Here is a 13,544-nt window from a genome sequence, read left to right on the forward strand (position 1 = left end):
ACAAAGATAAGATAAGAGAGATTAGGGCTCGTACAGAGGCATATAGGCAGTAATGTTTCCCTCGTTCTGTTTGGGAGTGGAACAGGGAGAGAAGATGCTAGTTGTGGTACGAGGTACCCTCCGCCACGCACCGTATGGTGGATTGCGGAGTATGTATGTAGATGTAGATGTAGAAAATTTCATTCTAGAAGCATCCCCCGGGCTGTGGCTAAGCCATGTCTCCGCAATATCCTTTCTTCCAGGAGTGCTAGTTCTGCAGGGTTTGCAGGAGAGCTTCTGTGAAGTTTGGAAGGTAGGAGATGAGGTACTGGCGGAATTAAAGCTGAGTTCAAGTCTCGGTCCAGCACACAGTTTTAATCTGCCATGAAGTTTCACATAAGCGCACACTCCACTGTAGAGTGAAAATTTCATTCTAGTTCTTTGTAAGCTGCTGGAAAGTATGGTGTGTCGGCGGTTGCGTTGGGCCGTGGAGTCATGTGGCCTAATGATTCCATGTCAGGTTGGCTTCTGCCAGGGTCGCTCTACCACTAATGATCTTGTGTCCGTCGACTCTCTGCCATCCGAACAGCCTTTTCCAGACACCAACACCTGGTTGCAGTATCTCTTGATTTATGAAAAGTGTATGAAACGACCTGGCCACATCATATCCTTGCCACATTATATGAGTGGGGTCCCCGAGGCCTGCTCCAGATTTTTATCCACAATTTCCTGTCACTTTGTACTTTCCGTGTCCAAGTTGGTGCCTCCCATAGTTCCCCCCATATCCTGGAGAATGGGGTCCCCTAGGGCTCTGTATTGAGTGTATCTCCACTATTTTTAGTGGCCATTAATGGTCTAGCAGCAGCTTTAGGGCTGTCCGTCTCACCTTCTCTGTATGTAGACGACTTCTGCATTTCATACTGCTCCATCAGTACTGGTGTTGCTGAGTGGCGTGTACAGGGAGCCATCCACAATGCACAGTCATGGGCTCTAGCCCACAGTTTCCAGTTTTAGGCCGCAAAGTCATGTGTTATGCACTTCTTTCGGCATTGTACTGTTCATCCGGAACCAGAACTGTGCCTTAATGGCAATCCACTCACCGTAGTGGAGACATATCGATTCTTAGGACTGTTTTTCTATGCCCGATTGACTTGGCTTCCTCACCTCTGTCAGCTTAAGTGGAAGTGCTTTCAGCTCCTCAATGCCTTCCGCTGCCTGAGTGACACCAGCTGGGGTGCAGATCGCTCTACGCTGCTGCAGCTCTACAGAGCCCTTTTTCAATCCCGCCTTGAATATGGTAGTGTGATTTAAGGTTCGGCAGCACCATCAGTGTTGCATTTACTCAACCCAGTGCACCACTGTGGTGTTCGCCTAGCGACAGGAACTTTTAGGACGAGTCTGGTGACCAGCGTCCTGGTGGAGGCTGGAGTCCCTCCATTGCAGGTTAGGTGTGCGCAGTTGCTCTCCAGTTATGTTGCACACATTCGTAGTTCTCCAGCGCTTCCGAATTACCGTCTTCATTTCTCTCCCAGGGTGGTTCATCTTCCTTATTGGCGGCCCAGTTTGTCTGCGATCCCTTCTCTTCGAATTGGAGTCCTTGCCTGTACCTACTATACTTGAGGTTGATTCACAAACACCTCCATGGTGCACACCTAGGCCGCGACTTCGCCTGGACCTTCCGCGTGGCCCTAAGGACTCGGTTAACCGTGCAACTCTCCACTACCACTCGACTTGTACTGGGACCATGAAGTGGTTTACACTGATGGCTCGATGTCTGATGGTCACGTTGGCTTTGCCTATGTTCATGGAGGACATATAGAGCAGCACTCCTTGCCAGATGGCTTCAGTGTTTTCACTGCAGAGCTGGTGGCCATATCTCGTGCTCTTGAGCACATCCGCTCATGCCCAGGTGAGTTATTTCTCCTGTGTACTGACTCCTTGAGCAGCCTACAAGCTATCGACCAGTGCTACCCTCGTCATCCTATCGTAGCGACCATCCAGGAGTCAATCTATGCCTTGGAACAGTCCAGTTGTTCAGTGGTGTTTGTTAGGATCCCAGATCATGTCGGAATCGTAGGGATTCCAAACAGGCCAAACAGGCCTGGCCAAACAGGCTACGCAGAAACCGCTTATGGATGAAACATACTACTGGTTGACTGTTGCTGACCTCTGTTCAGTACTCTGCCGTAAGGTTTTGCAGCTTTGGGAGATGGAATGGCATAACCTCAGTATGCACAACAAGCTGTGTGCTATTAGGGAAACGACAAATGTATGGAAGACCTCCGTGCGCGCCTCTCGCAGGGATTGTATGGTTCTCTGTCGGCTCCGCATTGGCTGTATGTGGCTGACACATGGTTACCTTGTCCGTCGCGAGGACCCATCTTGATGTCACTGTGGCTCACAAATGACAGTCGTCCATCTCTTGCTAGACTGCCCACTTTCAGCCGCTCTGCGGTGGATTTTTAACTTTCCCAGCACCCTACCTTCGGTGTTGGGTAACAATGCCTCAACAGCAGCTTTAGTTTCATGTTTTATTTGTGAGGGTGAGTTTTATCATTTGCTCTAAGTTTTAGCACATGTCCTTTGTCCCTGTGTATCCTTCACCCTAGTGCTTTAAGGGTGGAGGTTTTAATGTGTTGCAGAGTGGCTGGCCTTTCCTTTTTATCCTCGTGGTCAGCCAGCCATGGTAACCTGCATTCTTGTTTTAACGTCTTCTACCTGTTTCTTGTGTCTTTGTGGTTTTCTTGTCCCCTTTTGTCCATTGAAGTGTTTGTTGCCCTTCAGTCGTTGTTGTGGTTTTTCCTTTCATTCTGTTTTGTGTTGTCTCATTGCCTTATTCTCACTCTTGTGGCATTGTTTCCTTTGGAACGTGGGACCGATGACCTCGTCGTTTGGTCCCTTCCCTCTTCTTTTAAATAAACCAACCAACTATGATACCTTCTGTTCGCCATATATTTCCTGAACTCAGTTGACGAAACATACTACTGGTTGACTGTTGCTTCAACTTTATTAACATAGCTTTAAGTAAAGGAACACAATATACAGAAAAAAATTAAATTTTTGTTCACGGAAAATAAATGAAATATAACTGTTCTGTTGTTGCAGGTGTGACGCTGATCCTGTTGCCTTAGCGAAGTATGTTTTTGCATTGGTGAAAAAGGACAAACCACCAGCAGAACTTCGTGCTATCATGATTGAACAGCTTGATGTTTTTCTACAGCAAGGTGAGCAGTGTAAAGATGTATAGTGGTTACGATATGTTTGTAAGTGTTGTAAATTTTTAATTTGACTCTCAGGAGAGCAGTTTTAAGTAGCCTTAAGGAAACACACACACACACACACACACACACACACACACTCTCTCTCTCTCTCTCTCTCTCTCTCTCTCTCTCTCTCTCTCTCTCTCTCTCTCTGTGTGTGTGTGTGTGTGTGTGTGTGTGTGTGTGTGTGTGTGTGTGTGTGTGTGTGTGTGTGTGTGTGTGTGTGTGTGTGTGTGTGTGTGTACTGTAATGTAAAGAGGAAAGTGAAAAAGAAAAACACCATATTAGATAAATGTAGTTGAGATGACATTTTAAAGCTGAAAGAAGATTATTGTAACTGGAAGACAGGCAGTCCTGTCTTGCATTGTGTGGACACCATTTCGTATTTTTTCCAACTTTATTTGTGATGCTATTACTCCTCAGTAAGTTCTGACAGTTTCACTTGGGAATGGCAGTATGAAGAAAAGGATAGTTGCTACTCACCATTTAGTGGAGTTCTGAGTCGCAGATAGGCATAACAAAAGGCCATTGGAAAGTAAGCTTTCCGAAAATAGACAGTGCGCACACGGTCTGGCATGTGCAGCTCACTTTCCGACAGTCTCTTTGTTGTCTCTATCTGCAACTCGGCATCTCTGCTATATGGTAAGTAGCAACTATCCTTCTCATAACATTGTTACATTCCATCCTCGATTTTCCATCCCTTGGGAGTAAGTGTGAGGTGCAAGTCATCATTGGTGTTGTGTTATACTCTTTGAACCTGATGGAATTGGGGTGGAAGTCAGGAGATTTGGGTAGTATGAAGTACCTATGAATATTATATCTGTTGATGCCTTTTGAATATTGAAAAGCTTCCCATAAAAAATCAGCTTCAAAGAATTGATATTGCTGCTATTGCTGTAAAGTTGCCATACTATGTGTGTTTTAGAATCTGTTACGTGTTTACTAAACTGATTGGCACAAGTGCTGCATCGATACTTCAAGCAAAGCTGAGTGTGCAACAGTGTTTCAACCTAGAACTTACATCCATTTTGATGCAATGATGTGATTGTTAAAAACAGAAAATTAAGGAATTGCAATGAATTTTAACTGATGAAAATGCATTAAATAAATCATAAAATGAAATGACATTATGTAATATATGAATTTTGCAACAGAGCAGTCAACATAGTCAGATAAGTAAATATAACAATACATATTAAACAATGGAAAATCCAGGATGGAATAATGACAATATTATGAAAAGGATAGATTGCTGCTCACAATATAGTGTTGATGTTGAGTCACAGACATGCACAACAAAAAGACTATTAAACATGTATGTTTTCTACCAGAAGGCCTTCTTCTGAAATAGACAACATACATGCACACACATTCACACAAACGCAGCTGACACACTCAACCCCTTCCAGCGGGGTGGGGTCGGTCGTTTTGGCTCTGTCTCTGAATTATCGAAAGTCCACCTACCTCAATATTCCTTCCTTCCGACGTCCCTTCACTCTGTAGTAGCAGATATGTGCTAGGCAGTGTAAAGCAGTGTTGATGAAATCAATACCTAATACCTTCCATACAGAGGCTACGTAACTTGATTTTAAAGTCAGTTCTTGAAAGTTCATATTTAAAAAAATTGGGTGTTCGGAGGATGCAGTCTACTTGCATAAAGCATTTAAAATTTAAGTTGAATCTGCTTTTTATTCATACAGAAACACTTGTAATGGCTATCAAGTCCATATTTAATATGGTATACTCTGTTGTTGTTGTGGTTTTCAGTCCTGAGACTGGTTTGATGCAGCTCTCCATGCTACTCTATCCTGTGCAAGCTTCTTCATCTCCCAGTAACTACTGCAACCTACATCCTTCTGAATCTGCTTAGTGTATTCATCTCTTGGTCTCCCTCTACGATTTTTACCCTCCACGCTGCCCTCCAATACTAAATTGGTGATCCCTTTCTAATGAATGCCCTTACTACTTAAATCGATTTTGCTGAAAGTCTTAAGTTACATGAAAACAGCCTATTAAAATCTCTGGTGGAGCCCTTCTTCTTAATATTCAGCGGCTGGCTTGCTAGAAAAGATCTTCACATTAAGCGCTGCATTCAGTTGGGAAAAAATCGATCGTTTTGAACACTTCGTTCAGTTTACGACAGATCTAAAATTTCAGATGTGGACGAAGCCTTTTTGGACGATTTCAATAAAACTCAGAGATTGCAGGCTCTCTTCGTCACAGCTGAAACTTCCCAATTAATTACAGGCCCCAGACAATCATCAACAATTCAGACAGAGAACGCATTCGTCATTCACTCTAAAATGAAATGGTCACAAACCTTATTTCTGAGGAAAATTGTATATTGAATCCATTTCCGTACATGTTCCGTTTCCGTGGATTTTTAGTCTCATGAAATTTACTTTTACAAGTCCTTCTTTCTCTTTGTCTACCCTGCTAGCGGCACAAACTTTCCTGCCTCGCTTTATCGCGAAGAAGAGTAAATAAATCTCCTTTTGCAATACGAAAATCTTCCAACCGATACTTTCCGAAGCTGTTCCTTTCTCTCTCTTTCTATCTCTCTTTCCATAACTATAATGACCATGGAGCATACACCTGTGTACCTCTGTTGTTCCAAAGAATAAACGTACTCGAAAAATACCTTGGCGTCGACGAGCTGTCGGCGCATATATTACTAGAAAATCTGCTCAGATACTTTTCATACATAAATAAATGTGGATGATTTGATTGACCATTATTAATTATTGCGTGGTAGAGGGTAATTTTCCGTGGGGAGATTACACCTTGATGCCTCAGAACATGTCCTATCAAACGATCCCTTCTTCTAGTAAAGTTGTGCCACAAACTTCTCTTCCCCCCAATCCTATCAGTACCTCCTCATTAGTTACGTGATCTACCCATCTAATCTTCAGCATTCTTCTGTAACACCACATCTCAAAAGCTTCTATTCTCTTCTTGTCCAAACTATTTATTGTCCATGTTTCACTTCCATACATGGCTACACTCCATACAAATACTTTCAGAAACGACTTCCTGACAGTTAAATCTATACTCGATGTTAACAAATTTCTCTTCTTCAGAAATGCCTTCCTTGCCATTGCCAGTCTACATTTTATATCCTCTCTACTTTGACCATCATCAGGTATTTTGCTCCCCAAATAGCAAAACTCCTTTACTACTTTAAGTGTTTCATCTCCTAATCTAATTCCTTCAGCATCACCCGACTTAATTAGACTACATTCCATTATCCTCGTTTTGCTTTTGTTGATGTTCATCTTATATCCTCCCTTCAAGACACTATCCATTCCGTTCAACTGCTCTTCCAAGTCCGTTGCTGTCTCTGACAGAATTACAATGTCATCGGTGAACCTCAAAGTTTTTAATTCTTCTCCATGGATTTTAATACCTACTCCAAATTTTTCTTTTGTTTCCTTCACTGCTTGCTCAATATACAGATTCAATAACACCGGGGAGATGATACAACCCTGTCTCACTCCCTTCCCAACCACTGCTTCCCTTTCGTGTCCCTCGACTCTTATAACTGCCATCTGGTTTCTGTACAAATTGTAAATAGCCTTTCACTCCCTTTATTTTAACCCTGCCAACTTCAGAATTTGAAAGAGAGTATTCCAATCAACATTGTCAAAATCTTTCTCTAAGTCTACAAATGCTAGAAACATAGGTTTGCCTTTCCTTAATCTAGCTTCTAAAGACAGGGCTTCACAACATACGTGCTCGCGGAGCAAGTTGTGAGCATGGAGCAGCGCGAGCACGCTACCTCCACTACCAGACCAGAGCGGAGAGTGGGCAGAGTCACATGAGGCACACAACAGCTGCCGCCAGTCAATGTAAATCTGCGGCCACCTGCAGGGATATCACTCACGAATTATTACTGTGACAAATGAAACAAATAAAGGAGAATGTACACGTGCCACATAATTTTATTAGCTTAGTGTTGTCTGCCTCTACATTCGTATTAATTTGTGAACTGTTACACAATAAAAGGTGTCACTGAAGTGTTGGATTCTCGGTTATCTTGTACTTTTTCCCCTTTACAATTGCGTCTATGTTCGGAGTAATTGTTCTAGTGCATTGTAAGCGCAGCGTGCAGTTTAAATTTCGATCAAACAATGCGTTTCTCAGGCGCGTCTTGTTAAATTTCATTGCAGAGAACAGTTGTTCACAAACATACGTGGAACCAAACTTTGATATTATTGTAGCCGCCAGTTTGTGCAAGCGAGGAAATCTATCCTGAGGGAAGTGTCTGTAGAATTCCAAAATGTTTTTCTTGTTCTGAAAGTTGTCTCTGTATTCTCTGTCACACTGCAGGTCAATAATTTATAGTTGCAGCTCAGGACGAATCTCTTCAATATTCGCTGAATATGGAGAGGAGAACAGATAAAAATGACTCTCTAGTGCTGTCAAATCTTGAAAGATTTGATCAAATTCTTCCTTAATGGCAACTAAACTATGTGAATAACGTTCACAGTCTTTGTAAACATCCTTGCATGGATGATAATTTAGGAAAATGAGCTAGATTTCCTGTTTCCAGCTGACTCATCCAAAGTGTCAGTTTCATTTTAAAAGCTCGTATTCGATCTATGAAATGAGTAATTAGCAGATCTTTACCTTGTAGTGAAATATTCAAAGCATTCAGACGGCTAGTTAAATCTGCTAAGAACGCGAGATCACATTTCCACGAAGGCTCTTTTTCAGGAACACACGTTAATTATTTCCATGAACATATTTATCTCATCTAATAGGCAAAAAAATCGATTTAATACTTCGCCACGACTAAGCCAGCGGACATCGCTGTAATAAGGCAGGCTACCATACTGGCTTTCTACATCCTCAAGAAAGCTTTTAAATAGCCTGTGTTGTAGCCCATGCTTCCTTATATAATTGGTTGTACGAACAACACTACTCATCACATTTTTTAGAGTGATACTCTTTGCACATAAGTTTCCCTGGTGGATCACACAGTGAACGCCCCTTATTTCATTCGGCATGGTCAGTTTTTGCATTTTCTCCTTCAACAGTGCAACAAAACCTGATTTTTTTTCCCTGTCATCGCTGGTGCACCGTCTGTAGACACTGAAACTAAAGAATTCCACGACAATCCCATATTTTCAACACTTTCTTCAACACTACTTAAAATATCACCTCCAGTTGTAGTGTTCTTCATGGCTACTACATCGACGAGCTCCTCCCTCACCTGAAGATCTCATTAATAAATATGGCAAGCTGCACTGTTCCAGTGACATCAACACTTCCGTCCAGATCTAGGGGATATGCCATAAAATCTTTACAGATATTTGCAAGCTGGCTCTGGACGTCGTCTGCCATGTCCTGTATGCAACGCATAATGGTCATGTTAGATAATGGCACAATCCGAAACTGTTCAACTTGAGATGGACACAAATGTTCTGCTGCAACTACCAAACATTCTTTTATTAAATCGCCATCAGTGAAGGGGCGCAGGGATTTTGCCAAAAGCAAAGCAATTTTGCAACCCACTCTGCCTCAGTTGATTTTTCTTCGTCATCCAGATCTTCTTCGGATAGCTTCCTTTTAAGTTTAATAACTTCCTGTGCATGATCTGGTCAATCACATTTTCCACTTCCGTAGTCTTTTGCATGGTGTGACATATAATGTCGCTGCAAATTAAATTTCCTAAAAGAATTCAGCGTTTTGTGACATACTGAACATTTTGCAACACCCTCTTTTTCTGTAAACATATACAATTCCTCGCAATGGGGGTTGAACTGCAAAAGCATGGTTGGGGTTACACAACGGCGACTTAACATGATTCTTAACCAGCGAAGCGACTGTTAGAGCTGATCGTAGTACTTTAAACGTTACACAGTCAGTGCGAATTCAATAGGCACGCTGCGGCTATATTCAAATGTGCGCGCGCATTTCCCCTCCCTCCCACCCCTCCGTCCCTACTCCACGACCTTGCAGCTGCTCGCGAGCACGTGCCTGTGCAGACGCGAGTACTCGCGCTCAAAACCGGCCAGTTGTTAAGCCCTGTTCTAAGATAAGTCGTAGGGTCAGTATTGCCTCACGTGTTCCAATATTTCTACGGAATCCAAACTGATCTTCCCCGAGGTCGGTTTCTACTAGTTTTTCCATTCGTCTGTAAAGAATTTGCGTTAGTATTTTGCAGCCGTGAATTATTAAACTGATAGTTTGATAATTTTCGCATCTGTCAACACCTGCTTTCTTTGGGATTGGAATTATTATATTCTTCTTGAAGTCTGAGGGAATTTCGCCTGTCTCATATATCTTGCTCACCAGATGGTAGAGTTTTGTCAGGACTGGCTCTCCCAAGGCTGTCAGTAGTTCTAATGGAATGTTGTCTACAGCCGGGGCCTTGTTTCGACTCAGGTCTTTCAGTGCTCTGTCAAACTCTTCGCGCAGTATCGTATCTCCCATTTCATCTTCATCTACATCCTCCTCCATTTCCATAATATTGTCCTCAAATATATCACCCTTGTATAGACCCTCTGTATACTCGTTCCTCCTTTCTGCTTTCCCTTCTTTGCTTAGAACTGGGTTTCCATCTGAGCTCTTGATATTCATACAAGTTGTTCTCTTTTCTCCAAAGGTCTCTTTGATTTTCCTGTAGGCAGTATCTATCTTACCCCTAGTGAGATAAGCCTCTACATCCTTACATTTGTCCTCTAGCCATCCCTGCTTAGCCATTTTGCACTTTCTGTCGATCTCATTTTTGAGACGTTTGTATTCCTTTTTGCCTGCTTCATTTACTGCATTTTTATATTTTCTTCTTTCATCAATTAAGTTCAATATTTCTTCTATTACCCAAGGATTTCTAGTAGCCCTCATCTTTTTACCTACTTTATCCTCTGCTGCCTTCACTACTTCATCCCTCAAAGCTACCCATTCTTCTTCTACTGTATTTCTTTCCGCCGTTCCTGTCAATTGTTCCCTTATGCTCTCCCTGAGACTCTGTACAACCTCTGGTTCCTTCAGTTTATCCAGGTCCCATCTTCTTAAATTTCCACCTTTTTGCAGTTTCTTCAGTTTTAATCTACAGATCATAACCAATAGATTGTGGTCAGAGTCCACATCTGTCCCTGGAAATGTCTTAAAATTTAAAACCTGGTTCCTAAATCTCTGTCTTACTATTATATAATCTATCTGAAACCTTTTAGTTTCTCCAGGGTTCTTCCATGTATACAACCTTATTTCACGATTCTTGAACCAAGTGTTAGCTATGATTAAGTTATGCTCTGTGCAACGTTCTACCAGGCGGCTTCCTCTTTCATTTCTTCCCCCCAGCCCATATTCACCTACTACATTTCCTTCTCTCCCTTTTCCTACGCTCGAATTCCAGTCACCCATGACTATTAAATTTTCGCCTCCCTTCACTAACTGAATAATTTCTTTTATCTCATCATACATTTCTTCAATTACTTCGTCATCTGCAGAGCTAGTTGACATATAAACTTGTACCACTGTAGTAGGCGTGTTCTTCGTGTCTATCTTGGCCACAATAATGCGTTCACTATGCTGTTTGTAGCTTACCCCCAATCCTACTTTTTTATTTATTATTGAAACGTACTCCTGCGTTACCCCTATTTGATTTTGTATTTATAACCCTGTATTCGCCTGACCAAAAGTCTTGTTCCTCCTGCCACCGAACTTCACTAATTCCCACTATATCTAACTTAAACCTATCCATTTCCCTTTCTAAATTTTCTAACCTACCTGCCCGATTAAGGGATCTGACATTCCACGTTCCGATCCGTAGAACACCAGTTTTCTTTCTCCTGATAACGACGTCCTCTCGAGTAGTCCCCGCCCGGATATCCGAATGGGGGACTATTTTACCTCCGGAATATTTTACCCAAGAGGACGCCATCATCATTTAACCATACAGTAAAGCTGCATGCCCTTGGGAAAAATTACGGTTGTGGTTTCCCCTTGCTTTCAGCCGTTCACAGTACCAGCACAGCAAGACCGTTATCTTCAGTGAGCAATGGTCTCTAAACAGTGCACCAGGAGCAGTTCCAGTCTCCATTCAGATTCTTGACAGGATAACTGTGTGCGATGTCTGTATTCCACCTGACATGGATATTAGTCGCAATATGTGATGAATCTCGTGGATTAGTTTCTCCACCCTTCTTACTGCTGGACGACTTTCATGTTTATGATCCACTGTAGAATAGTACAAATAAGTCTCTTCTAGACTGAGTAGAAGCAAAAATGAATTACGGAGTTCATTTTATGCCTACTCGATATTGGAGCACCAACTCATATCGACACAGCTTGTGGCACATACTGTACATCTACCTCACAGCTTGTAGCCTGACCCTTACTTCTGTATTCTGGTTGGTACCCAAATCGATTGCGATTGTGTGACAGCAATTGTTTTCCCATTATTTTTGTGTTCTGAACTATGCAACAGAAAACTATGCAACAGAAAACCTGATGTTTCTATCACTTGGAAAAGATAATTGGCCAGGTTTTGCCACCAAAATAGTATTTGACGTTGACGAATAGAAGGGAATCTATGATATTGTGCAAGAAACAGTGGTTAGTATTAAAAGAAACCATGCAAAGGTGACTTGTGAAAAGCTAGCTAAAGTGGCTGGGCAGAACAGGTGATTAGGATTGTGGGAAGGGCCAAATAAGGTTGGGGTCAGACAGCGGCAACAGGTGAAGAAAGGACACTGCCTGAAATTACATTAGTGGCCAGGGCAGGTAACCGGAACACTAACGACCACAAGGCAGAAAATTCCGCGGGTGCACTTCAGTCTTAGTCAGCCAATATAGTTAATTCCACCGCATGGCAGCTAAATTTCAGCAATACAAACACTCGGTGTTGCTCACAGGAAAACCTCTCCAACAGCAAACCACTGAAACAAACCACACAACATAAATGGACGTGGCTTGGGTACTTAAAACACCACTCAACTTTGATGTCCTGGGTCAGTGAGCCATGAAGCTCATTGCAATCAGACAGTTCCACATACGCTCCAACACTGCGTAGGGACCACCAGCGGATGCAACCAACTGCACCGTGCAGAGATATCTTCCCTGGTCCACAGCAACCCCGCGTGCGCGACGCAGACCTCACTGCTCCAATCTGACTGCACTAGTGCCGCATTGCAACTCCCCGACTGGCAGATCCGGACTGTGCTCCAGACACGTTCCAACTGACTGGCAGACCCGAACTCGCTTATGACAGGCAACTACCAGGAAGTAATAGCACTCGAGCAAAGATACTACGAGAGGGGATATATTGATACATGCTGCTCACGGTCAGACAAAGCAGCAACTCAGTGGCAGTAGTAATTTAAATTAACGTAGTGAGGTGGAAGTACATTAAAAATGGGGTGTAAAATACATGATGGCAGGAACATGAGCCATGCACAGCTCAGGTAGCATAATCATTAGTCTCTAAGTTAGTGGCTGGAATGAATGGCTTGATGAGAAATCAACTGTATTTTGATAAATTTTTGAATTTAACTTGTAGTTAAAAGGCTTAACTTTATCTTTAGGGCAAGAAGACCCTACAGACTTTAACATCTTACTTTTATATGGTTTTTGGTTGGTGATTCTATATTCAGTGATAATGTTTTGTTGAGATGACAGGAATAAATACTCTTTTCATTATTAAATCATTGACTTATGCTTGTTATCTTGAGAAAAATGAAAAATTATGAGGCAGAGTTGCTGGTTGTTACTTAGGAGAAATGTTGGGACTGCCGGGAGGAGGAGGAGGAGGAGGAGGAGGAGGAGGAGATCGGGGGACGTTAAAAAAGAATGGCACGTCACTTGAACCCCAGGGTGAGAAGGTCCGATTTGTTGTGAAGATGATCTTAGACAGCGCTCTATCCTGGGATCTGAGTGACCAGGCCTTCTTTTTTAATCTCCTCCAATCTGTCCCTCTCTCCTCTCCAATGAAGGAACTATTAGCTCCAAAAGCTAGTATAGTGGATGTACTTTTGGATGTGCCTTATCAGCAGTACTGACATTTCTCCCAAATGCAAGCAATCCTGTCTCAAAAAATGGAAATGATTGTACATGCCAGAGAAGAGAGAATCCCTGGCAGGAACTTTGGCTGTGGTACTCGGAAGATTTCACTGCAGCTGTGAAAGCACACAGGCAGGTCCATAGCTAATCTCACTACACTTAAGATTATTGTAAGCTTCATTTTTTATTTAGGAAGAAAACAAGGAATGGTGAGAGGAATAGGTGTTGTCAGTGAGAGTTCGTGCACTGTCTTTACTAGTATGGGCTAAATTTCTCCACAAAAGTCAGGCACATTTCTGT

The 13,544-nt window shown here is 42.5% G+C and overlaps 1 protein-coding gene across 3 annotated transcripts in view; it reads left to right on the forward strand.

Moving 5' to 3' along the window:
- Positions 1 to 13,544, forward strand: part of LOC126100304 (RNA-binding protein 26) — a 248,156-nt gene that overhangs the window by 6,125 nt on the left and 228,487 nt on the right. For all 3 annotated transcript variants that reach the window (XM_049910913.1, XM_049910914.1, XM_049910912.1), the window contains exon 2: positions 3,085 to 3,203. In XM_049910913.1, the coding sequence (XP_049766870.1) occupies positions 3,085 to 3,203 (119 nt within the window). The remainder of the gene's footprint in view (positions 1 to 3,084; positions 3,204 to 13,544) is intronic.

The sequence above is a fragment of the Schistocerca cancellata genome, chromosome 9, assembly GCF_023864275.1.
Source record: "Schistocerca cancellata isolate TAMUIC-IGC-003103 chromosome 9, iqSchCanc2.1, whole genome shotgun sequence".
NCBI classification, from domain to species: domain Eukaryota; kingdom Metazoa; phylum Arthropoda; class Insecta; order Orthoptera; family Acrididae; genus Schistocerca; species Schistocerca cancellata.